Source organism: Artemia franciscana, chromosome 17, assembly GCF_032884065.1.
Source record: "Artemia franciscana chromosome 17, ASM3288406v1, whole genome shotgun sequence".
NCBI classification, from domain to species: Eukaryota; Metazoa; Arthropoda; class Branchiopoda; order Anostraca; family Artemiidae; genus Artemia; species Artemia franciscana.
Window position 1 is genome coordinate 39,210,650 of NC_088879.1, and position 23,580 is coordinate 39,234,229.

General features: G+C 36.2%; 1 protein-coding gene across 3 annotated transcripts in view; it reads right to left on the reverse strand.

Annotated features, from left to right (window-relative positions):
• LOC136038225 (potassium/sodium hyperpolarization-activated cyclic nucleotide-gated channel 3-like) overlaps window positions 1-23,580 on the reverse strand; it is a 292,504-nt gene that overhangs the window by 162,929 nt on the left and 105,995 nt on the right. For all 3 annotated transcript variants that reach the window (XM_065721317.1, XM_065721319.1, XM_065721318.1), the window contains exon 3: window positions 8,609-8,772. In XM_065721317.1, coding sequence (XP_065577389.1) covers window positions 8,609-8,772 — 164 coding nt within the window. The remainder of the gene's footprint in view (window positions 1-8,608; window positions 8,773-23,580) is intronic.

The window sequence follows — 23,580 nt, forward strand, 5'->3', positions numbered from 1 at the left end:
CTTTCGAGGGGGAATAAGTGTATTTTAATTCCATTTTGAATTGTATTTTGTATTGTATTGTATTGAAAAATAATAAACTTTTTCTTCTTCTTCTTCTTACCAGTTTCACTATCCTAACAATCATAGAGAGGAATTCTTCAGTTTCAATCCAAAACAGAAATAAACCTATTATCGCCTATATGAACGTATCTTTAAAACAAATTCAGTTTTAGATCTTTCTTAGCCATTAAATACCAAAAATTGCATAATTTAAAACGTTTTTTAAGTTTTCAGAGGAGAAAGGGATCAAATATGGCCATTACAAAATTACTGGATAACTAGCTGGTAAGCCTATAACAACAGAGATTCTCCAGGAACAACATTATTGTAACCTTCAACATTTGTAAGAACTGACATTTCTTCAATGGAACGAAAGGCGTTTTACAACAACATTTCAAATTAAAAAATCAACAATTGATTAACAAGCAGTTTTTATTATTGGAAAATCAAACCAAGCAAAACTTTCATTCGTTGATTTATTCCGATTAGTCTTTTTTGAATCAAAAAAGCCTTGAGAACAACAAACTGTTTTCAAAATAAGCATCTTAGAAGGCTGTTCAATCCTTTTTCTAATAATATTTTTTAACATAATATAGTGTGTCTATATTTACCTTTAGGTGAAGACATTTCCTAAATTTCAAACGGTATTAAACTGGGATAAAATATTCTCCTGATACCAATGTCTGGGGGGCCAATCTTTCTAGTAGGAAACGTGCTAGCCAGAGTGATCTTTTTTTACACGTGGTCAAACAGTTCGTGGTAACGAACTGTAGTAAGGAGCGACCCGGCTCAATAGTAACCGAAACTCTAAAAAATCAAATTTTGATACCAATAGTTACATCAAAAGAATTGCATTTTAATAATGATCTTAAATATATAAGTTTCATCAAGATTAGTCATACCCATCAAAAGTTACGAGCCTGAGAAAACTTGCCTCATTTTAGAAAATAGGGAAAAACACCCCCTAAAAGTCATACAATCTGAACAAAAAGCATACCGTCAGATTCAGCGTAACAGAGAACCTTCTTGTAGAAGTTTCAAGCTCCTATCTACAAAAATGTGGAATTTTGCATTTTTTGCCAGAAGACAGATCACGGATGCGTGTTTATTTGTTTTTTTGTTTTTTTTGTTGTTTTTTTTTTCCAGGGGTGATATTATCGACCAAGTCGTCCTAGAATGTCGCAAGAGGGCTCATTCTAACTGAAATTAAAAGTTATAATGCCTTTTAAGGTGACTAAAAAATTGGGGGGCACCTAGGCCCCCTCCCACTCTCATTTTTTCCCAAAAGTCATCGAATCAAAATTCTAAGGTAGCCATTTTATTCAGCATAGTCGAAAAACCTAGTAACTATGTCTTTGGGGACGACTTACTCCCCCGCAGTCCCTGTGGGAGGGGCTGCAAGTTACAAACTTTGACCTGTATTTACATATAGTAATGGTTACTGGAAAGTGTACAGACGTTTTCAGGGGGATTTGTTTTTGGTTTAAGAGGCAGAGTTGAGGGGGGGGTGACGTGGGAGGATGTTTCCATGGGTGAACTTCTCATGGGGGGAGAGAATTTCAACGAAGGGGCGCAGGATCTTCTAGCATTATTTGAAAAAACAATGAAAAAATAAATATGAAAAGTTTTTTCTACTGAAAGTAAGGAGCAGCATTAAAACTTAAAACGAACAGAAATTATTACGCATATGAGGGATTTACCTCCTCGTAATACTTCACTCTTTACGCTAAAGTATTTTTAATAATTTCAACTATTTATTCTACGGCCTTTGTGATTCAGAGGTCATTCCGAAGGAATTGGGACAAAATTTAAGCTTAGTGCAAAGAGCAAGGTATCGACGAGTGGCCAACCCCCTCATATGCGCAATAAAAGTATACGAATATAGAAGTGAATTACGTAAGTTAATTCGTAAGTTACGTATATTTTTTACCAATTAAAACTTTAGTAAAAACTTAAAAGTTCTAGTTGCCTTTTTAAGTAATCAAAAAATAGGAGGGCAACTAGGCCTCCTCTCTCACTCCTTTTTTCTCAAAATCTTCCGATTAAATACAATTAATTAATATGCAAATTTCGTTTTAGTTATTCATGTGCGGAGAGCCAAAATCAAAACATACATTGATTCGAAAACGTCCAGAAATTAAATAAAAAAAAAAAAGTTTTTTTAAATGAAAGTAAGGAGCAACATGAAAACTTAAAACGAACAGAAACTACTCCGTATATGAAAGGGGCTTTTCCTCCTCAACGCCCCGCTGTTTACGCTAAAGTTTCTTACTGTTTTAAAAAGTAGAGTTAAGAGAAAGAGTCAAACTTTAGCGTAAAGAGCAAGGCGTTGAGGAGGAAAAACCCCTTTCATATACGGAGTAATTTCTGCTCGTTTTAAGTTTTAATGTTGCTCCTTGCTTTCATTTAAAAAAACTTGTTTTTTTTATTTAATCTAACACAGAAACGAGCTGAACATGCTAACTAATTCCACCACGATGATATTCATTCTTGAGTAGTTATTTTTTAGCCATTAGATAACAGGAATTGAAGATTTTAAATTACTTTTTCACTTAAAGATAACAAAGGATCAAACTTGTATATTAGAGAATTACTAGATGCTTGGGTGGTTAGCCCGTATAGCAGAAAAATGTTCCAATAATACATTACTGTAGCCTATAGTTTCATTCGAAAAACGTTAGGCAGAAGTGACGCTTCTTCAGTGGAATGAAAAAGATTCTTCGACAGCATTCCAAATTACAAAATCAATAATCGATTGACCAATTCTTTCTTCCTTCGGAAATCCCGACAGGCAAAACTTCCTACTTAAAGCGTGTCAACGTCATGTTTTACGGATTGGAAAAGCTTTGAAAAACTAGAATACAATTTTTCGGAAATTGGCGTCTCAGAAGATTGTTCGGCCGTTTTTTGAATTACGCTTCTGAATATGATCGGTGTGGATATTTCGTATCTTTAACAAAACAAAGTTCTCAATTTACGTCTAATGATCGGGCTGTATTAAGAGAATAGCTTCTTAATGTCAGTTCAATTAAATAGTTTTTTTTCCAGATGAACCACTGTAAAAAATAAAAGAATAGGAACGACACAAGATAAAAATAATTAGGAACAAGCAAAATGAATATAAAATACCCTAACTAGAATATTGAGTCTCATTCAGCATTTGCCATTCTGATAATGAAAGCCGTAAAAGGGGGCATAATGGCTCACAAGCTAATTATATGATGCCAATAGATGCTTAAACAGCGAAAAGCGAGTTGATGCTCAGACGAAGGATTTACCAATAGGCCCGCTCGGCCCAGCCCTAGGGGCGCGCAATACCAAGGGGGGGGGGGGGTAAGATAACAAATGTTGGACTAATGGGACTTCTCCCATTAGTGCACCCCGCCGTCCCGCTGTCTATTTGCAAGAAAGTGATTTTAAACAATACAGGAATTCTGTGGTTACTTATAAACTGTCAGATGTCTCCCAAGAATGGCAACAGAGAGTTCTGTATCACCTCTCTCTCTCTCATTTACTTTTGGCTCATAGGTTGCGTTCTGTTCAGTGCTTTGACTATACCCGAGTCTTCGGGGAATTCGCTGAAAATCTCGAAAAAACAGAGTGGCAAAAATGCTTCAGCCTAGAAGAGTTAAAGCTTTTAACTCAGCCCAGTAGATACGTGAACTAGATTAAATGTTGGAAATGAAAATATGCACAAAGTGCAGTGACAATAACATGATAAGGCAATTTATACAGAAGACGTAAGGTAGCAGTTTACGCCACTGAAACCAAAATTTGTCGACTACACAGCTGAATCTAAGACAGAAACAAAGCAAACCCCTACCCTTAACGGATTAACAGAAATCCCGGGGTAGGTGTTTCTCTTGAACTATATTAATAATTTCCTTGTTAATTCTGTACCTCTCAGAGGGACCAAAATCAGTTTTGCTGGCCTGGAGAGTCTAACTGATCACAGACCGAAATTAACTTCTCACCCCCCCCTCCCCTCCGAGCAAGCATTTTTAAAGTCAGTTTTAGGGTAATTTAGCTATTAATTAGATAGTTTTTCATTTGATTAGGTAGTCGTTCGCTTTTCAAATGCGAAAGGATCTTATGTCAACAGAATCAAACGCTTGTTCATAATCTATAAAATTGAGGACCAAAGGTGTCTGACAAATAGCTTACTTCTCAATTATTTACCTAAGAGTAAAAATTTAGTCGACACATCCTCTACCTTTTCCAAAACCACACTGTTCTTCTCTTATAACTTTGTCTACTGCATCTCTCAGTCTAAAAACTATCATATTGGTAAGTAATTTGTTACCTACAAAGACCAGACTAATGCCTCAATAATTATAACACTCATTCTTATTACTTTTCTTATAGAGTGGTTTAGTTAAAGTTTTCCTACAATCGTTACGTACTTCCCCTTTTTCAAAAATCATATTCATAATCTTCTGTAACTTATTTCTAACCTCAGAGCCAACATATTCAAAAAACTAATCTACTGCAGTATCAGCACCGGGAGCCTTATTTTTTCACTCCTTTTCGTACAGTCGCTAAATTCTTATCACAAAACAAATCTTCCGTCACATCCAAGGTATCCCAAACTTTTTCATTTTCCTCTATATCTTTTCTTGCAACTGTACCTCGGTTTAGCACATTCTCAAAATGTTTCATCCATCTAGTTAACTCTTTCCTTATCACTAATTCTATCTTTAACTGGGACAAGTCTGGATTGACTACTCCCTCTTAATTTATTAGCATTCAAGTACAAAATTTTACTATCATGCCGTCGAGCTGTACATTCCAGGTCCTTTGAAATTTTATCCATAGCCTCCACTTCACACCTCCTTAGTTTATATTTTAATGCTTTCTCCACTTTCTTTACATTCCTTTTGTTTTCATATGATCTATCACCCAGATAATTCTCTACAAGCGCCTTCTCCTCTTTGTTACACATAAGTTTTTTTTACTAATATTCCCAGCTGCAGTCTTAACTTTCTTCCCTAAAACACCATCAGCAACTTTACAAATTGTTTTTCTAAAATTATTCTAATCATCTTCCACATTGCCAAATTTTAAACTCTCAAGTTTAGTTTTCAACTGTTCCTGAAAAATTTCCCCCGAATTCTCAGCCTGGAGTCTACAACATCATAACTTTTCGGGAGGTAGTTACCCTTCTGAAATTTCAGTTTTAAATTAACCTTAGACACTACTAGATGGTGGTTTTTACTTTTAACATCAATAACAGCACTGCTATATACCCTAGCATCTTGTATTGATCCTGCTAGTCTTCAGTTTACAATAATATAATCAATAAGGTTTGCTACCTTACCATCATGTGAATACCATATCAACTTATAAGCCATTTTATGACCAAACACCGTATTGGTCATAACTAGGTCATAACTGATACCCTGAACTTTTTAGTTATAAAGTGAGCAATTAGTATTTTATTATACCTTCCCAGCCCGAACAAGACTTAGCAGCTTCCTTATTCATCATGAGCCTTACTCCCTGTCTATGTACCCCATCCTTCCTGCCTGAGTAAACAAATTCTATACGACCTAATTTCATGCTTCCTACCCCTAGGATATGAGTTTCTGAAACTCCTAATAAGTCCAGTTCGAATCTTCCGATTTCGTCAGTCAAAATGTCAAGCGTCGTAAAATTCCAAGTTCCAATTGTAATGTTTTTTAAATCATTGAAATTATTTTGGCCTCAAGAAAAACAATGATTCCGGATACCAGTACAGGACGGAATCAACATATATTCTCAAGGCTACGCCGAAGTGCTTAAACCAGATTCTAACTGGACAGCAAGGAGTCCCTGGGACCTCCAGCAAGAATGAAGGCTTTGTGGAATCCTGGGCATACCTTGGTCATAACATGGTTTTCAACACTTGGCGATGCTCTTCTATCAACAAGAGTCGAAATCCTGCACAGACAGTCCCAAGGCTATTACCTCCGACTCATTATATATTCATGCCTTCAAATATTATGCTACCACGGGGAGGCAACCCATAGTAGATAAATTAGCTGGGAAGAGGTTTTTCAGCCCAAAGACGCCCGTCAAAACAGACAAAACCCAAAAGAACTAACCATTAATAAGAATCCCGTGCGGATGCTGTGTCGTTTAATAGGCTATAATTTCCTCGAGGGGCGCAACTCCTCAAGAGGGAATAGAGTTGACCGCAAGGTCTCCAGTCTTTCAGGTATCCCCAAAGGGTCGAGGCAGTTCATTGCGGAGGCCCTTTTTCATAGATCTGGATCTTACATCCTGCTGCAGTTCTCCTCCTATGGAGGATTTTCCCACGATGGTTCTCTGCATCACCATGCAATTTAACCCATTACTGGGAGAAGGTTTGTAACTCATGGGAGGTGTGGACGAACCTGTGGGCTCTGTTTAGTGTATATTTGAGGGGATCTCTTCCTCTTCAACCTATATTTATTGCCTCGGGCGAGGGTACTCCAGTTTCTATAATGGACCACCAGGGGCAAGGTCCCCCTTGGTCCGTGCATCCTCTGCAAATCTGTATGAACCGTTAAAAGATTCATTATACTGTCAAATGACTATAAAAATTAATACTAGGGCCAGCCCGTATTGTCTTTCTAAAACTATACAAATAAAAACTGGTGGTTGAAATGGGAAAAGCTCATAAACTTTTGCAGATTCATAATTAATTCGTATTGAACTTAAAATAATTACAAATTAAATTGTAATTTCCACCAGGAACACACTATGTTTTCAAAGGATTTCTCAGAAATACCGGGGTATTGGTTATTGAGTCTTTGATGATTGTTCTGTTTTCCTATTTTGTTTGTTTGTCCATACTAGATAACATATAGCCAGAGGGGGTTGTATAGAGGGGGCACGAGTCCCTGGCGTAGAAATCCTAGTGGTCCAAAATTTCAAACCAGTAATCCAATGGTTGTAATCATTTTGTAATTTTGAAACTTATTAACAAAGTAGAGGATCCAGGTAATAAATGGAAACAGTAGATAAACTATCAGTTAAGTAATAAAATACAAACAAATTAAAAAGCAAAAATAATTCTAGAATAATAATTAAAATGATCAATGATAGTAAATATTTTTAATAAGAAATGAAATAAATAATAAAAAAATATTATTAATTTGCAAAAAATTTGACCTGAAAATTTTTGCGGATTTTAGGGGGGGAGATACCAATCAAGATTTTAAACCCTGCACCAAAGATGCCAGAACCGTCACTGAATATAGCCAACGCATTAATAGTAAAAAAAACTTACGTAGCTAATTTAGTCTTGGTTAAAACCAAAGAGCGTATATCCCATACTTTTTTCATAAGCGAGGTCGAAAAAGAGAAAAATATTGGTGTAGCCAATATTTTTCTACTCACTGTATTTTCAGAGGCATAATTACTAAATGGGTAAACTAGGTAAAGAGAAACAACAAAAAACAGTGATTGAATGAGTAAGACTCTGTATAAATGTAGCCGTAATATCTTGTTACCAATTAGGAATTGTAAATATATATATATATATATATATATATACAGATATATATATATGTATACATGCTACCGTGAATGTCCAAAATCTGGCTTATGTCGGCACTCACCGGTGAAAGCCAGAAATTCCTCCCCCCTTCCCTCTGCCTGGACTCAATCCGCCCCACAAGCCAGTCCCCCTCCCCAGCTCCATGCAATTATGATAGTAAAAGTTAGATTTTGTTAATTTAAGTTCAGTTAGGTTAAGTTAGGTGAAGTTAGGTTAAGTTTAGTTATATGTATCAGAAATGGGTCAAAAACCTAAGCTAACCCAACCTGTCAGCACCGAAACCTTACACCAAACTGAAAAAGCTGACTTGCATCATACATAGTTTACATAGGCATACCATATCTGATATGCAATACAAAGATAATACCTTTGCTAAAGCTCTTCTATCAGCCGAATCAATCACTCGCTCATGATCTATAAAACTGAGGATTTAAGATGTAGTATGACTCAAGCAATGCTGAATTATTAATCTAAGAGCGAATGTTTGGTCGACACATCCTATCGTTTCTAAAACCGCACTGTTCTTTTCTTTTAACTTTGTCGACAGCCTCTCTCAGTCTCATAAGTATCATATTACTAAGTAATTTGATTTTTATAATCTTGTAATCCATTTGCATAATCTATACAATATAATGTAGAATCTATAATCTATAATCTATCATTAATAATATAATCTATCTGTATATAATAAACTATCTATATATATAATAATCAATCTATAATCTATATTAATCTATATAATGCATAATTTGTGTATAATTATAATCTATAATCTTTGTTATTTTTACTGTCTTTAATTTGTATACAGTGTCCAAATCAAGCTTTCAAATGGAGAGGCAATTGGATTCTCTTTCTAGGATCCTCTAAAGAAATAGTGGTATTGAATTACAAAGAATACGCTGCAGACTTAAGCCAATAGAACTAGGACACATTTTTTCCTGAATTCTTTTTTCCATCTTTTAGAATTATAAGTTAGTGATCCCTTTTTCCCTCTTTAATTTTAAAAAGCCATGACGACTGTAAAAATTAAAAATCAATAAAACTTACCAGTCCTAAAATTTACAACTATGTCAATCATGAAGATTGTATCAGAAAGGCAATTAAAAACTATCCATTGTGTGCTTAAATCATCGTTGAAAAACGATATTGCCACGGGTAGTATTATAAGGTTTGCTACAAGCAGAAGTAACATGCACAAGTCCCAGTAAAACCTGCAAGAAAAATGTAATTTATGAATTTATATATATATATATATATGTATATATATATATATATATATATATATATATATATATATATATATATATATATATATATATATATGTATATATATATACAATTAATATAAAATACTACAAGTAATATATACAAACACTCGCAAAAAAAAATCTTAGAATAATAACAGAGCAATGCTCATAATAACGAAACAATAATGATCAAAACAAAACAAAAGCTATGTAAATAGAATGCCTATGTAAAATACAAATTTACTAACGCCACTTCAAAAACTAAGTCAATGTTTTGCTTTACAATGTCTGTTTCTAGTTTTTAGTTTTTTGAATTTTCTTCTTTAGTTGGTATTTTTAATGGTTTCTTACAGCCTGTGCACATACTTGTTGTTCCAAAATCCCCGGCGGATCCAGAGAGTGGGGGGGGGCCAGACGCCAAGGTTTTTTCTTGCTCCCTCAATTCTTGTGTTTTCCTGTATTTCAATCTGCTGTTAAAAAAATGTCAATTAGGTCAATTATTGGTATCCATCTCACATTACTCTCCCCCTATATTTTACTTATGGGTTTCCTTGTCAAATTGCCGCCCTTCCAGAGGCGCCATTTGGACCAAATCTTGGGGTGGGCATGAACTCCATCTTGCCCCCCCCCCCGATTCACTTCGTGTCGCGTAATCATCTAGGAAATAGGTATTTGACAGAACTCAAGAATTTCATTATGTATCTTACCTACTTTCAAAGTTTACAAAGATTAATAGCAAAAAGCGTAATTACCCCAAGGGTCGTCAAGTAATTACGCTCTTTGGTTAATAGGCGTGCAGTAATTACAAATCAATTGGACAGAATGGATTATGTTGGACATAATGGATTATTATGGCTAGCAAAGGGCCCTTTGTGGTGGAAACTTGGGCCCCCTGGAAAATCTGGGTGGGGCATTTGCCCACCCCCCCCCCAAATGGTGCCTCTGCCCCCCTCCCTCTAATATTTTGCTCTAGATCCTCCCCTGACTGAAATGAGACTGTATAAATTTATGTGTTTCTGACCTTATTAGTCCAAATTAGTGACGTACACAGGTACATAGAGCCACTTAAATAGAGGGAATCTTTGGTCGTCTACACCTTCCTCTCCTCCCAAAGTATTGAAATTTACACGGAGTTCCGTATATCTTCCTACATTCTCCAGATAGTCTCATTTTTTTTTATGTATTTTTTTTCAAGTTGTGCCTCTGACCCCCTGAATTCCCGTTTCCCTCCCCCTAACAAACAAATATGCCAGAAGAATGTGCCCCGTCGGCGATATAAACTAAAATCAGCAGCAAATCGTCTATTTTTTCCATTCATTGTGTCACTGAGCTGGTCAAACTGACCTTTTGACAGTTCATTATCATAATAAACCATATTTAAAAGACTTTACACTGAAATGTCCAAAAATGAAAAAAGAATTACTTTTCGCCTGCTTCTTATATTTGAGGACACTGAATTTAAATCTGATATTCAAAGAGCCCTTATTTTTAACGGATGTGTAGATGCATAATGCGTGGCTCATTGTGGTACCACTACTTTTTATGTTTTTTAGCTCATTGTCTTTACCTCAATAACAACATAAACTGGATTTCCGTCTTTTTTCGATATGGGGATTGTGACGCGGAGAAAAAACTTCCCTTGAAGTTTGCCTAATTTTCAGAGATGTTCCATAAGAAATAGGAATAATCTTTTCTGGCCTACTAAATAGAATAAACAAAAAACAAAATAGAACTGACCTAGCCCTGAAAGTTGACTCCTTAGAATATCATGCAATAATAGACTCGCGTAGAGCGGGGATTTATCTCTTAGATACCTGAAAAAAATCATGTATCTCTTCAGAATTCTTAGAAGAATTCTAGAAAGGTCAATTGAAAATCCTAAATTGCAGGTACTTTTTGATTTTGTTTTTTAAGGGGATACTAGAAGCTTGTAATTTTCATATCTGTCAGACAGGCTGTCAAATCTTCGTCAAACTTCATAAGAAGCAAAGTTGGTCTCCGAGTTGAGCTATTGGAATGTCCAGAGACAAACCAATTGTAGTTAAAAAGAAGGAGGCTCTTAAAATTCCAATCATTGGAACATCTACCAGAAAGGGCATTTACCAGACAAAAAGATTTGCCGTTCTTGTGGAGGGGGCCAGAAAGGGTGGAAAAAGTTCTTGAATTCCTGTCATCAGAAGAGAAAAAAACTATATACACTACTATATTTGCACAATTGCAATTAGAAAAGTAGGAGCTAGTTTCTAAATAGGTCCCACGAATCGGATTCTGAGACGCCATCCATCTTTTGTAGGAGAAGAGGGGGAGGAATCCTGATATTCATGTCATCTGGATACCTGACTGAAAAAATGGTCAAAGGATTCGTGGTAACAAACTGTCAAGGAGGCACACTCGTGCCTCTATAAAGAGGCGACACACGACAATGTTAAGCGATCTTCGGTTCCAGTGGTCGCAGACGGATGGGGAGGGATGCATTTCGTAGCCCGAGCTCCAACTAAGAAACCTGCAAAATTTCATCCCCCTCCAACTTTTTCTTCATGGGGAAAATCTGGCCGAAAGTTTCGACCTGTCAACCCAAGCCCCCCTTTAACGTTGTCCGATCGGGCTGAAATTCACAAGTTAAGGTCCCCTAGGGCCCAGGAGCTTATCCGCGAAATTTCAGCTTGATCCGATAACTCCTTCCCTGTTTTCCAGAAACCACGCATAGCCACTTAAAATTCATTCACTTTTTTTTTCTAGACGCCTACAGGTCACATCCGACATCGGATCTGGGTGTACGAAGACTCATTCGATGCGGAATTCTCCGAGTAAGTGCCCATGAAAGTTTCGTAGGAAAATCTTAACCCCCCGAAAGTTTCGACCCTCCAATCCCCCCCACCCCTTTTAACGTTGTCCGATCGGGCTGAAATTCACAAGTTAAGGTCCCCTACGGCCCAGGAGCTTATCCGCGAAATTTCAGATTTGATCCGATAACTCCTTCCCTGTTTTCCAGAAACCACCCATTAGCTATTTAAATTAACGGACTTCTCTCCATAAGAGCCCATGTTAATTTGAAATTTTTAAAAGCTATTGAGAAGTTATATTTACACACATGTAAGTTATTAGCTCAGTTGGTAGAGCGTGAGACTTTTAATCCTCTGGTCAAGGGTTCAAGTCCCTTACGGGCGATTTTTTTTCACAACATCAAAAAAATTTTGATAACACCTGGACAGCTTATCATTTGAGAGATAACAGAATATTAGCTTCTTATGAGCAAAAGAAACATTTCGGTCATTCTATCTAATTTTTTTTCTATTTTATACAATGATTTAAAAGCGGGGGTGGGTTCCTCTCCTAATTCCTGTACGAGGAGTACAGGAACTATTAAATTACATCCACCATGGATTGTAGAAAAACGTACAGAATTAATATGAAAAAAAATTAAACCTGTACAAAAGAGTCTTTAAAAGCGGGGGGTTTGCCTCTCCTAATAGTCTTCTTATAGTCCTAATAGTCTAATAGTCCCATGTTAATTTTTGAAATTCTTAAAAGTTACGAATATCAACATTCAAGTACATCAAAATAATCAGCTCGGCACGGCGAGAATGACTGCAAGCATCATAAAAATCCAGCTCCATTCCAGAAAAATTTTTGATAACACCTGGACAGCTTATCATTTGAGAGATAACAGAATATTAGCTTCTTATGAGCAAAAGAAACATTTCGGTCATTCTATCTATTTTTTTTCTATTTTATACAATGATTTAAAAGCGGGGGGGGGGCGGCAGCCACCCAAGTTCCTCTCCTAATTCCTGTACGAGGAGTACAGGAATTATTAAATTACATCCACCATGGATTGTAGAAAAACGTACAGAAATAATATGAAAAAAACTTCGTTTTCTTAAAGAGTTAAAGAGGCTGCGTCCCAAAGTCGAACCTTAAAACGTACAGGAATTAGAAGAGGCAGTTGGGGGGCTGCCGCCCCCCAAACCCCCAGCTTTTAAAGACTCTTTTGTACAGGTTTTTTGTTTTTTTGCTAACTCCCAGCTCTTGGCTTCGGAAAGGCCCTCTTTTAATTAACAAAAAATTGAAATGAATGAATAATGGAATAACTTCGAAAAATGTTAAACACAAGAGGACAGGAGAACCATTGCGCCGAAACTAGTAATTAGTAACAATGAAGTCCCCCCCCCAAAAAAAAAACCTGTACAAAAGAGTCTTTAAAAGCTGGGGGTTTGGGGGGCGGCAGCCCCCCAACTGCCTCTTCTAATTCCTGTACGTTTTAAGGTTCGACTTTGGGACGCAGCCTCTTTAACTCTTTAAGAAAACGAAGTTTTTTTCATATTATAAGTAAAAAGGAACTCGGCTCAATAGTAACCGAAACACTAAAAAACGGAATTTTATAACACTACATTAAACAGTTCGTGGTAACGAACTGTAAGTAAGGAGCGACCCGGCTCAATAGTAACCGAAACTCTAAGAAACGGGTTTTTTGATACCAGTAGATATATCACTGGAATCAGATCTTTAAGCTGATTTCAAATATGTAAGTTTCATTAAGTTTAGTCTTATCCATCAAAGGTTACGAGAATGAGAAAATTTGCCTTATTTTCGAAAAAAGAAAAAAAACGTAAAAATCATAGAATCTTAATGAAAATCACTTCATCGGATTCAGAATATCAGAGAACCCTACTATAGCGGTTTCAAGGTTCTATCTGCAAAAATCACAGAGGTGTGTTTATTTGTTGTTGTTTTTTTTTTCAAGGGTGATTGAAACAATCCAGTGGTCCTAGAATATCATAAGTGGGCTCTTTCTAACGGAAACTAAAAGTTCTAGTGCCCTTTTTAAGTGACCATAAAGATTGGAGGGTAACTGAGCCTCCCACGCCCTTTTTTTCCAAAAATTATCTGAACAAAAGTTTGAGATAGACATTTTGTTCAGTATAGTTGAAGGATCAAATAATTATCTATTTAGGTTTAAAATTTCCCCCGACAGTTCGTGGGGAGAGGCCTATAAGCTATGAAATTTGCCCATTGTTTACGCCTAGTAGGTTATTCGTTACGTATACAGAAGTATAAAAACATTTGTTTGTTTTTTTTTGGGGGGGGAGGTGCTTGCGGTGAATTTCCATGGGAATGAATCATCCCTGGGGAGGGAAATTTCTGGGGGTTGAACATTCTGAGGGATATATTGCACTGGAGGATTTGACAGAATTATTTTACGGAATTTTTTTAGTTGTCTTACATTCTCTTTGCCAAATTTTTCAAGTGAAGATGTTCCGCGGGAATTATCCAGAGGCTATTTTCCATGTTTTTGATTTCCGGGAAACACCCCCTAAGAGTCAAGGGACTTCAGCCACACCCTCGGAGTCAGCATATCAGAAAACCGTGCTGTAGAGGATTCAAGCTCCAATTTACAAAAGTGTGGATTTTTTTTTGCAGGGTAAAAGAGCCTGGATCCGTGTTTAGCTATTTTTCTTTCGGGGGTGATCTTATCAAACCGAATGTCCTAGAAGACCAAGAGAGTGTTCATTTGAACAAAACCAAAAGTCTTTGCACCCTTTTTAAGGGACAAAACAATTAGAGGGCAACTACCCCCCCTCCAACCTCCCTTGTTTCGTCAGAAAAATACAATCAAAATTTGGGACATCTATTAGATTTAAAATAATTGAAAAGTCCAACAACTATGCCTATGGGACTGAGATTACCCCTACAGTCCCTGGGGAAAGGGCAGTAAGCTACACAATTTCCCAGTTGTCAACATATGGTAACTGTTCTTGGAAAATATACAATTTTTTTTTTTGGGGGGGGGCCTTACTGGGAAAGATTTCCCAAGTAGAGAATTTTCTGTGAAGAGATAAAGTTCCAGGATAATTTTTCCAGGATAAATTTTTCCAGGGAGATTTTACACGGAAAGGGAGGAGGAATTTCCTGGAATGGATTGAAAAACGACTAGAAATTAAATAAAAAACAAGTCTTTCCAACTGACAGGGAGGAGTAACATTAAAACGTAAAACAAACGGAAATTATTCCATATATGAGGGGGCTGTCCCTTCCCAATCCTTTACTTATTTTGCTAAAGTTCTAGTCTCTGTCGCAATTCTTTAGCAACATCTTCTCAAATAAATTGGCCATTGAATTTGAATGAATATATTTTTTTTATAATTAAATCTACTCTAGATCCACTTAGATTTGAGAGATTAGGCTGTTGAATCTCGGATTTAACACAAAAACAAAATGGTGAGGTGACTGGATCGAAAGTATGGATTAGTATTTTAATTATCACTTTAGGGGAATCAGGCATGACACAATTTTTCTTGGGAGAGGAGATGGAAAACCATATATTTTTAGCACCGGGACTTTTAGTACAGGGGCTATTGAGCCTCAGGTGAACTTGGTTTGACGAAATAGCAATTTAGTTATATTTCTTTAGTGTATATATTCTTTTCGCCCTACGTGGTATGAGGCGCCGCCTTGACTTTGTCACCTTAGCATGTATCAGAACAAGTTATCAGGTTTTAACCAAACTTTGTTGCAAGTAAGATTAAATGCCCAAGTTTTACCTTGTTTGAATTTTAATCGATATGACCCGAGTTGGGAGGGAAGGGGCCTTATTTCTTGTCACTATGATATTCTTGGGCTTCTAAGATATTAATGGAGCTAAGCGCAAAGCTACAGCTGAATAAATTGTTATTGCCATCGACTTATGTATGGGATTTAGAGGGTCCAGACCCGGTTCTATGTTTGTGGGAGAGGAAAAGCTGAGAGGTTCTTAAATTTTGACAGCAGAAAATCAAGCACAAGTCCAAGCACACCATTAAATTTGAATAAACAGGCAGTGAGTGGCATTATTTATAATTGTAATAATTTCATAGCCGTATTTATTTGTCACAATTGCTAGCCACTTTATAACAAAGCAAGGTCAATGGTGTATACAATTCGAGTATCCAGCTCATCTAAACAAGGTCCAATCTGGTGCGGATTAATTATCTATTTCTATATTAGTCCCCGGTAAATAAATATCAGAAAATGAAAAAAAGAAAAAATACAGCTATATTCAAAAAACACTATACAGATGAAGAAAAACAGGAAAAAATGTTTTTGGATTTTCCTGTTTCTTTTTTTATCGCTCACTCTTTGCAAATGTCTTTGGGTTTTCCCATTTCTTTTTTATCGCTCACTCTCTCTCTCTCTCTCTCTCTCTCTCTCTCTCTCTCTCTCTCTCTCTCTCTCTCTCTCTCTCTCTCTCTCTCTCTCTCTCTCGCTTCTACCTATACTAGTCCTCGGTAAAGATCAGAAAATCATATCACATTCACATCTCTATCACTTTCTCTATCCTTTTCTCTGTCTGTTCCTTTTACCCATAAGGCATAAAATTCAACCATTAAAATCATTTTCTAAAACCCTTTATTTAATAAAGCCCTTTCTCTATTCCAAAAAGTAATAATAAATAAATCTCAGGAGATTATCAAAATATGACAGCCAAATGTGCAGATTTTCCAAAAATTCCGGGGATTATCCAGGTTCCATTTAACTGTGTTCCAATGAAGTCCAGCTTTATAAACAATAGCCTTTCATAGATAGAAAAAAAAAAGATTGTATTATGAAATTTTTCTAATCCTAGTTTCTCTCTCTCTCCCTTTCTCTCTTTATTTTTTTCTGTCTTTTTTTCTCTCTAATGCCAACAAAACAATAAACTCAACCAACAGATGTCATCGGACTATTAAAATATGGCATCCAAAACATTTCCCAAGATTCATGGGTCCCTAAGTACGCATACAAGATTCATAGTATGTTTTTCCTGGCAAAGGAGCTCAAGGGACCTGGATATCATTGCATGTATTGTTTTGAAAACGAACAGAGAGCCTTAGGTGGTCAATAGATACCTGCAGCTAGATCTTCAACCACAATATTTGGAAAATAACAAGATCAACGATACTAGGTTACATTATACAGTACATAATGTTTTATAGGTTAAACATTATACAACTGAATAAAAAAAAGGAAATACTTGTCTTTGAAATTTGCGTTTTTCTAATTCTTTTTTCGGTGTATCTTTCTCTCTACCTTTCCCCCTTGTGCCTGTAAAGCCAACCAAAACATTTCAGCAAAGGATGAAAAATTGACTATCAAAGCATTTCCCAAGGTTCACTAATTGATCTGTAGACATACAAAATTTACAGTATGTTTTCTGGCAAAAGGCCTCGGGGGACCTGGACATCCTCCCAGTGTTTTGAAAAGAAGCAGAAAGCCTTATATGGTCAGAACAAGTATGTTGCAAGATACAAGACAGATCCAGGTGGAGGGGAACCCAACCCCCCCCCCTAAAGATTGTCTGGAACCCTCATTCCGTTTCTTTGTATTTTTTTTTAGTATTTACTCTTTAATAGACTTGTCATTTTGGTCAATTATTGGTGCCTTTGTCACATTGCCTCCCCCTCCCCCAACATTATTCTCTAGTTCCACCTTCGGTGAGATTTTTAACCATAATATTTGGATAATCAAAGGATTATACATAAAATTAACGATATTTGGTTTTCATTGAACAATTTAGAGGGCGAATTTTTATCAGGATTAAATGTAAAAAAAAAACCTTCCCCTCAGGTTGTGTTAGTAAGAGCAGGTTGGCCCACCAGTTCAAGAAGACAATTCAGCTCGAACAAGAAAGAGATGGGGAAGCATAGATCATACGTGAAAAATGTTTGAATTCCTTAGAATTTCTAGGATTACCTCAGTTTTAACTACCCACGGTACAATCTAGATCAGTTTAATAGTTAATAGTGTCTGCAATAAAACATTAGACAAGTGAAATATTTTTAGGTAAATCTAGAAATAGAAGTGTCGAACAAATTGATAAAAGGGAAAAATATCTTTGAAATCTTTCCGCTCATCTTTCTCCCCCCTCTCTCTCTCTCTTCCATTCTCCTTTTGTTTTTACCTATAGAACAAAAAGTCAACCAATAAATTTCAGCAAAGCATGGAAATATGACCACCAAAACATTTCCCTAGGTTCAGTAATCCCTAAGTGCTCATGGAAGATTTACTGTATGTTTTCCTGGCAAAAGATCTCGAGGGACCTTGACATCATTGCAAGTAGTGTTTTGAAAAGAAACAGAAAGCCTTAGGTGGTCAACAGATACATGCTATGAGATCCTCATCCAAAATATTTGGGAAACAAATTAAAACCAACCAATACCAACGATTTTTGGTATTTATTAAAAAATCTAGAGACTTTATTTCTGTAAGAATTCAATGGGAAAAGTTTCCTACCGAAACGGCTACGTTGGGAAAAAATAATATTTGTATAATAACGCTTCATTGAGAATCACTTTGGTCCTAAACGAGGTCAACACCACCTAATAATGTGTTTCTTTGCGTCACCTATTCCTCATTATCATTGATAATCACACAATTTTAGAGTAAAATCTTAAACTTAATTAGACTTAATTAATTAGTTGACGGACGATCTACAATCGACTTCAAATATATATATATATATATATATATATATATATATAAGAATATACCAACTGATAGTTCTTTTTGTTTTAAGGTCAATGTTTACTCATGAAGACTGTTGGTAATTAAGCAGAACTTAATTGGAATTTAGCTAATTGAAAACCTGGGTAACTGGAATACCCATGTAACTGCTGTTGAATTACCTTCTCTTGTTTTTGCGCCCAAGGAACTCCCTTATTGCACCTTTACTGTCAATATAATTATAAACAGGAATTTGGGATTTTGTGATCAAGGAACTCTGTTATTGTACCTTTATTGTCAATATAATTAGAAACAGAAATTTAGGATTTTTGCACCACAGGAACTCTGTTATTGCACCTTTATTGAAAATATAACTATAAGCAAAAATTTGGGTGCTCAAACAAGGATTTTATTTTAGCCTCTGTTTTTTTTTGTCTTTTTTTGGTTTAACGGTGTTAATTTTATTTTGATGTTATAAACAGGGCCGTATCCAGGATTTTTTTTTCAAGGGGGTGTTTTACGCAGGAATTTTGTTTTCGAGGGGGAGGGAGAGCACAAAAAAAATCCGAAAATATCGATCTTTATTGCGTTTTTACGAGCCAGACAAACATTACAGAGCGGGAGGGGGGTAAAACCCCTAGCCCCCTGGATATGCCCTTGGTTGTGTCAGTGTCGAAGTTGAAACCTCAAATAAAAATACAATAAATAAATATTAGGTACTTGTGTATTATACGAGAAAGAATAGAGAAGTGAAGTTTGGTTAGGTCAAAGATGATGCTTCAGTTAAGAGTACAAAGCTATTATGTGTCCATTGAGGCACTGTTTGTTTTGGGCAACAACCCATTACTCCGGAAAAATATAATTGCTTGTTCTTTGGTCCTTGGCATATCCCGAATCTTAATATGAACATCCATGGCGAGACACTATATTCTGTCACTATGCATTGCAAACTAACCGGTTATTGTCCTACCTGATCTTTGCGATCCAAGTTCTCAACTGTTTCTCGTATCAAACAGTTCGTGGTAACGAACTGTAGTAAGGAGCGACCCAGCTCAATAGCAAACGAAACTCTAAAAAACGGAATTTTGGCGCTAAAAGATACATCAAAATAATTGAATTTTTATGCTGATTTTAAATATATAAGTTTCATCAAATTTAGTCTTTGTCATCAAAAGTTACGAGCCTGAGAAAATTTGCCTTATTCTGGAAAAGAGGGGGGAACATCCCCTAAAAGTCCAAGAATCTTAACGAAAATCACACCATCGCATTCAGCGGATCAGATAACCCCAAAGAAAAAATTTCCAGATCCTATCTACAAAAATGTGGAATTTCGTATTTTTTGCCAGAAGACAGATCACGGGTGCGTGTTTTTTCTTCTTTTTTTTTTCAAGGATCATCGTATCGACCAAATGGTCCTAGAATGTTGCAAGAGGACTCATTCTGACGGAAATAAAAAGTTCTAGTGCCCTTTTTAAGTGAACAAAAAATTGGAGGGCACCTAGGCCCCTCCCACGCTCATTTAATTCCCAAAGTCAACTAATCAAATTCTGAGATAGCCATTTTGTTCCGCATAGTCGAAAACTGTAAAACTATGTCTTTGGGGATGACTTACTCCCCCACAGTCCCTGGAGGAGGGGCTGCAAGTTACAAACTTTGACCTTTGTCAAACAGTTCGTGGTAACGAACTGTAGTAAGGAGCGACCCGGCTCAATAGTAACCGAAACTCTAAAAAATTGAATTTTGATACCAATAGTTACATCAAAACAATTGCATTTTAATGCTGATTTTAAATATATAATTTTCATCAAGATTAGTCTTACCCATCAAAAGTTACGAACCTGAGAAAATTTGCCTCATTCTAAAAAATGGGGATAAACATCCCCCAAAAGTCCTACAATCTTAACGAAAATCACATCATCAGATTCAGTGTATCAGAGAACCCTATTGTAGAAGTTTCAAGTCCCTATCTACAAAATGTGGGATTTCGCATTTTTTGCCAGAAGACAAATCCCGGATGCGTGTTTATTTGTTTGTTTGTTTTTTTTGTTTTTTTTTCTAGGGGTGATCGTATCATCTCAGTGGTCCTAGAATGTCACAAAAGGGCTCATTCTAGCGGAAATTAAAAGTTATAGTGCCCTTTTTAAGCGATCAAAAAATGGGAGGGCACCTAGGCCCCCTCCCACGCTCATTTTTTCCCCAAAGTCACCGGATCAAAATTCCGAGATAGCCATTGTATTCACCATATTCGAAAAACCTAATAACTATGTCTTTGGGGACGACTTACTCCCCGCAGTCTCCGTGGAAGGGGCTGCAAGTTACAAACTTTGACCTGTGTTTAAATATAGTAATAGTTACTGGGAAGTGTACAGATGTTTTCAGGGGGATTTTTCGGTTGGTTGGGGGGGGGGAAGAGATGAGGGGAGGGGTTACTTGGGAGGATCTTTCCATGGAGGAACTAATCATGGGGGAAGAGACTTTCAATGGAGGGGGCGCAGTATTTTCTAGCATTATTTAAAAAAACAATGAAAAAATAAATATGAAAAGTTTTTTCTACTGAAAGTGAGGAACAGCATTAAAACTGAAATCGAACAGACATTATAACGCATATGAGGCGTTTACCTCCTCGTAATACCTCGCTCTTTACCCTAAAGTATTTTTAGTAATTACAAATACTTATTCTACGGCCTTTGTGATTCAGGGGTCATTCTTAAGGAATTGGGACAAAATTTAAGCTTTAGTGTAAAGAGCGAGGTATCGACGAGAGGCGAGCCCCCTTATATACGCAATAAAAACATACGAATACAGAAGTTCGCTACGTAAGTTAATTCTTTAGTTACGTGTATTTTTTACTTATGAAAACGTTTGTAAAAAATTTAAAGTTAATGCCTTTTTAAGTAATCAAAAATTGGAGGGCAACTAGACCACCTCCCTCGCTCCTTTTTTCCTCAAAATCTTCCGATTAAAACTATGAAAAAGCTTTTTAGCCAAAAAAAATTAATATGCAAATTTTGTTTTAATTATTTATGTGCGTAGAGCCAAGATCAAAACATGAACTTCGTGAACTTTAACGAAGTTCAACCAGGACCTGGTTCAACCTGTTTGAACTTCGTTGAAGTAAGGATGCTAGGGCTGTTTTTAAAAAGTTTTTAAATAACATTATTTAGTTTTAATTCTCACAATTTAATGTAAGTTTATTTATATATACATATTTTCTCTCTTGTTCTTGTATTGTGCTGAAGACGGCCCTTGGACATAGGGCCAAACATTCACAGAACTGATTTCCACGGTCTTGAAAAGATTTTCCCTATTGTTTCTACTTTGTATTTGTTTGATACAGTAATGGTTATTGGGAAGTGTACAGACGTTTTCAGGGGGATTTTTTGGTTTATGGGATGGGGTTGAGGGGAAGGGGTTATGTGGGAGGATCTTCCCTTGGAGAAATATGTCATGGGGGAAGAGAAATTCAATAAAAAGGGCGCAGCATTTTCTAGCATTACTATAAAAAAAAAACAATGAAAAAATGAAAATGAAAAAGATTTTTCAATTGAAAGTAAGGAGTAACATTAAAACTTAAAACGAACAGAGATTATTACGCACATGAGGGGCTCTAAAAATACTTTGAAACAGTTCGTGGTAACGAACTGTAGTAAGGAGCGACCCGGCTCAAAAGTAAAGGAAACTCTAAAAAACGGAATTTTGACACTAAAAGATACATAAAAAAGTAGATTTTTATGCTGATTTTAAATTTGTAAGTTTCCTCAAATTTAGTCTTTGTCATCAAAAGTTACGAGCCTGAGAAAATTTGCCTTATTTTGGAAAATAGGGGAAACATCCTTTAAAAGTCATAGAATCTTAACGAAAATCACATTACCGCAATCAACGTATCAGAGAACCCCAAAGAAAAAATTTCAAGCTCCTATCTACAAAAATGTGTAATTTCGTATTTTTTGGCAGAAGACAAATAATGGGTGCGTGTTTATTTATTTTTTTTTCATTTTTTTTTATCGTATCGACCAAGTCGTCTTAGAATGTCGCAAGAGGGCTCATTCTAATGGAAATGAAAAGTTCTAGTTCCTTTTAAGTGACTTAAAAAATTGGAGGGCACCTAGGCCCCCTCCCACGCTCATTTTTGCCCAAAGTCAACGGATCAAATTTTGAAATAGCTATTTTGTTCCGCATTGTCGAAAACTATAAAACTATGTCTTTGGGGATGACTTACTCCCCCATAGTCCCTGGGGGAGGGGCTGCAAGTTACAAACTTTGACTATTGTTTACATACAGTAATGGTCATTGGAAAGTGTACAGACGTTTTCAGGGGGATTTTTTTGGTTTGTGTGGTGGGGTTGAGGGGAAGGGCTATGTGGGAGGATCTTTCCTTGGAGAAATATGTCATTGGGGAAGAGAAATTCAATGAAAAGGGCGCAGGATATTCTAGCATTAGTATAAAAAAAACAATGAAAAAAAAACAAAAAAGTTTATTCAATTGAAAGTAAGGAGTAACATTAAAACTTAAAGCGAGAGATTATTACGCATATGAGGGGTTCTATACTTTAAAACAGTTCGGTAATGAACCGTACTAAGGAGTGACCTGGCTCAATAGTAAACGAAACTCTAAAAAACGGAATTTTGATACTAAAAGATATATCAAAAGAATCGAATTTTCATGCTGATTTTAAATATGTAAGTTTCATCAAAATTAATCTTTGTCACCAAAAGTTACAAGCCTGAGAAAATTTGCTTTATTTTGGAAAATAGGGAGAAACACCCCCTAAAAGTCATGGAATCTTAACAAAAATCATAGCATCGAATTCAGCCTATTACAGAACCCTGTTGTGACAATTTCAAGCTTGTATCTACAAAAATGTGGAATTTCGTATTTTTTGCCAGAAGACTCTCTGAAGATTCAATAATTAGATCTTTTGAAAAGAAACCCGATAAGTATGGGAACCCTATTAATCTAAGAGAGCAAACTAAGATAATATAGCTAGTATAAGGGAGTATCCTGGATACCCCTTATCACGGGTGCGTGTTTATTTGTTGTTTTTTTTTTTTTTTTTTTTCCAGGGGTAATCGTATCGACCAAGTAGTCCTAAAAAGTCGCAAGAGGGCTCATTCTAACTGAAATGAAAAGTTCTAGTGCCCTTTTTAAGTGACCAAAAAAATTGGAGGGCACCTAGGCCCCTCCCACGCTCATTTTTCCCAAAGTCAACAGATCAAAATTTTGAGATAGCCATTTTGTTCAGTATAGTCGCAAACCATAATAACTATGTCTATGGGGATGACTTACTCCCCCACAGTTCCCGGGAGAGGGAC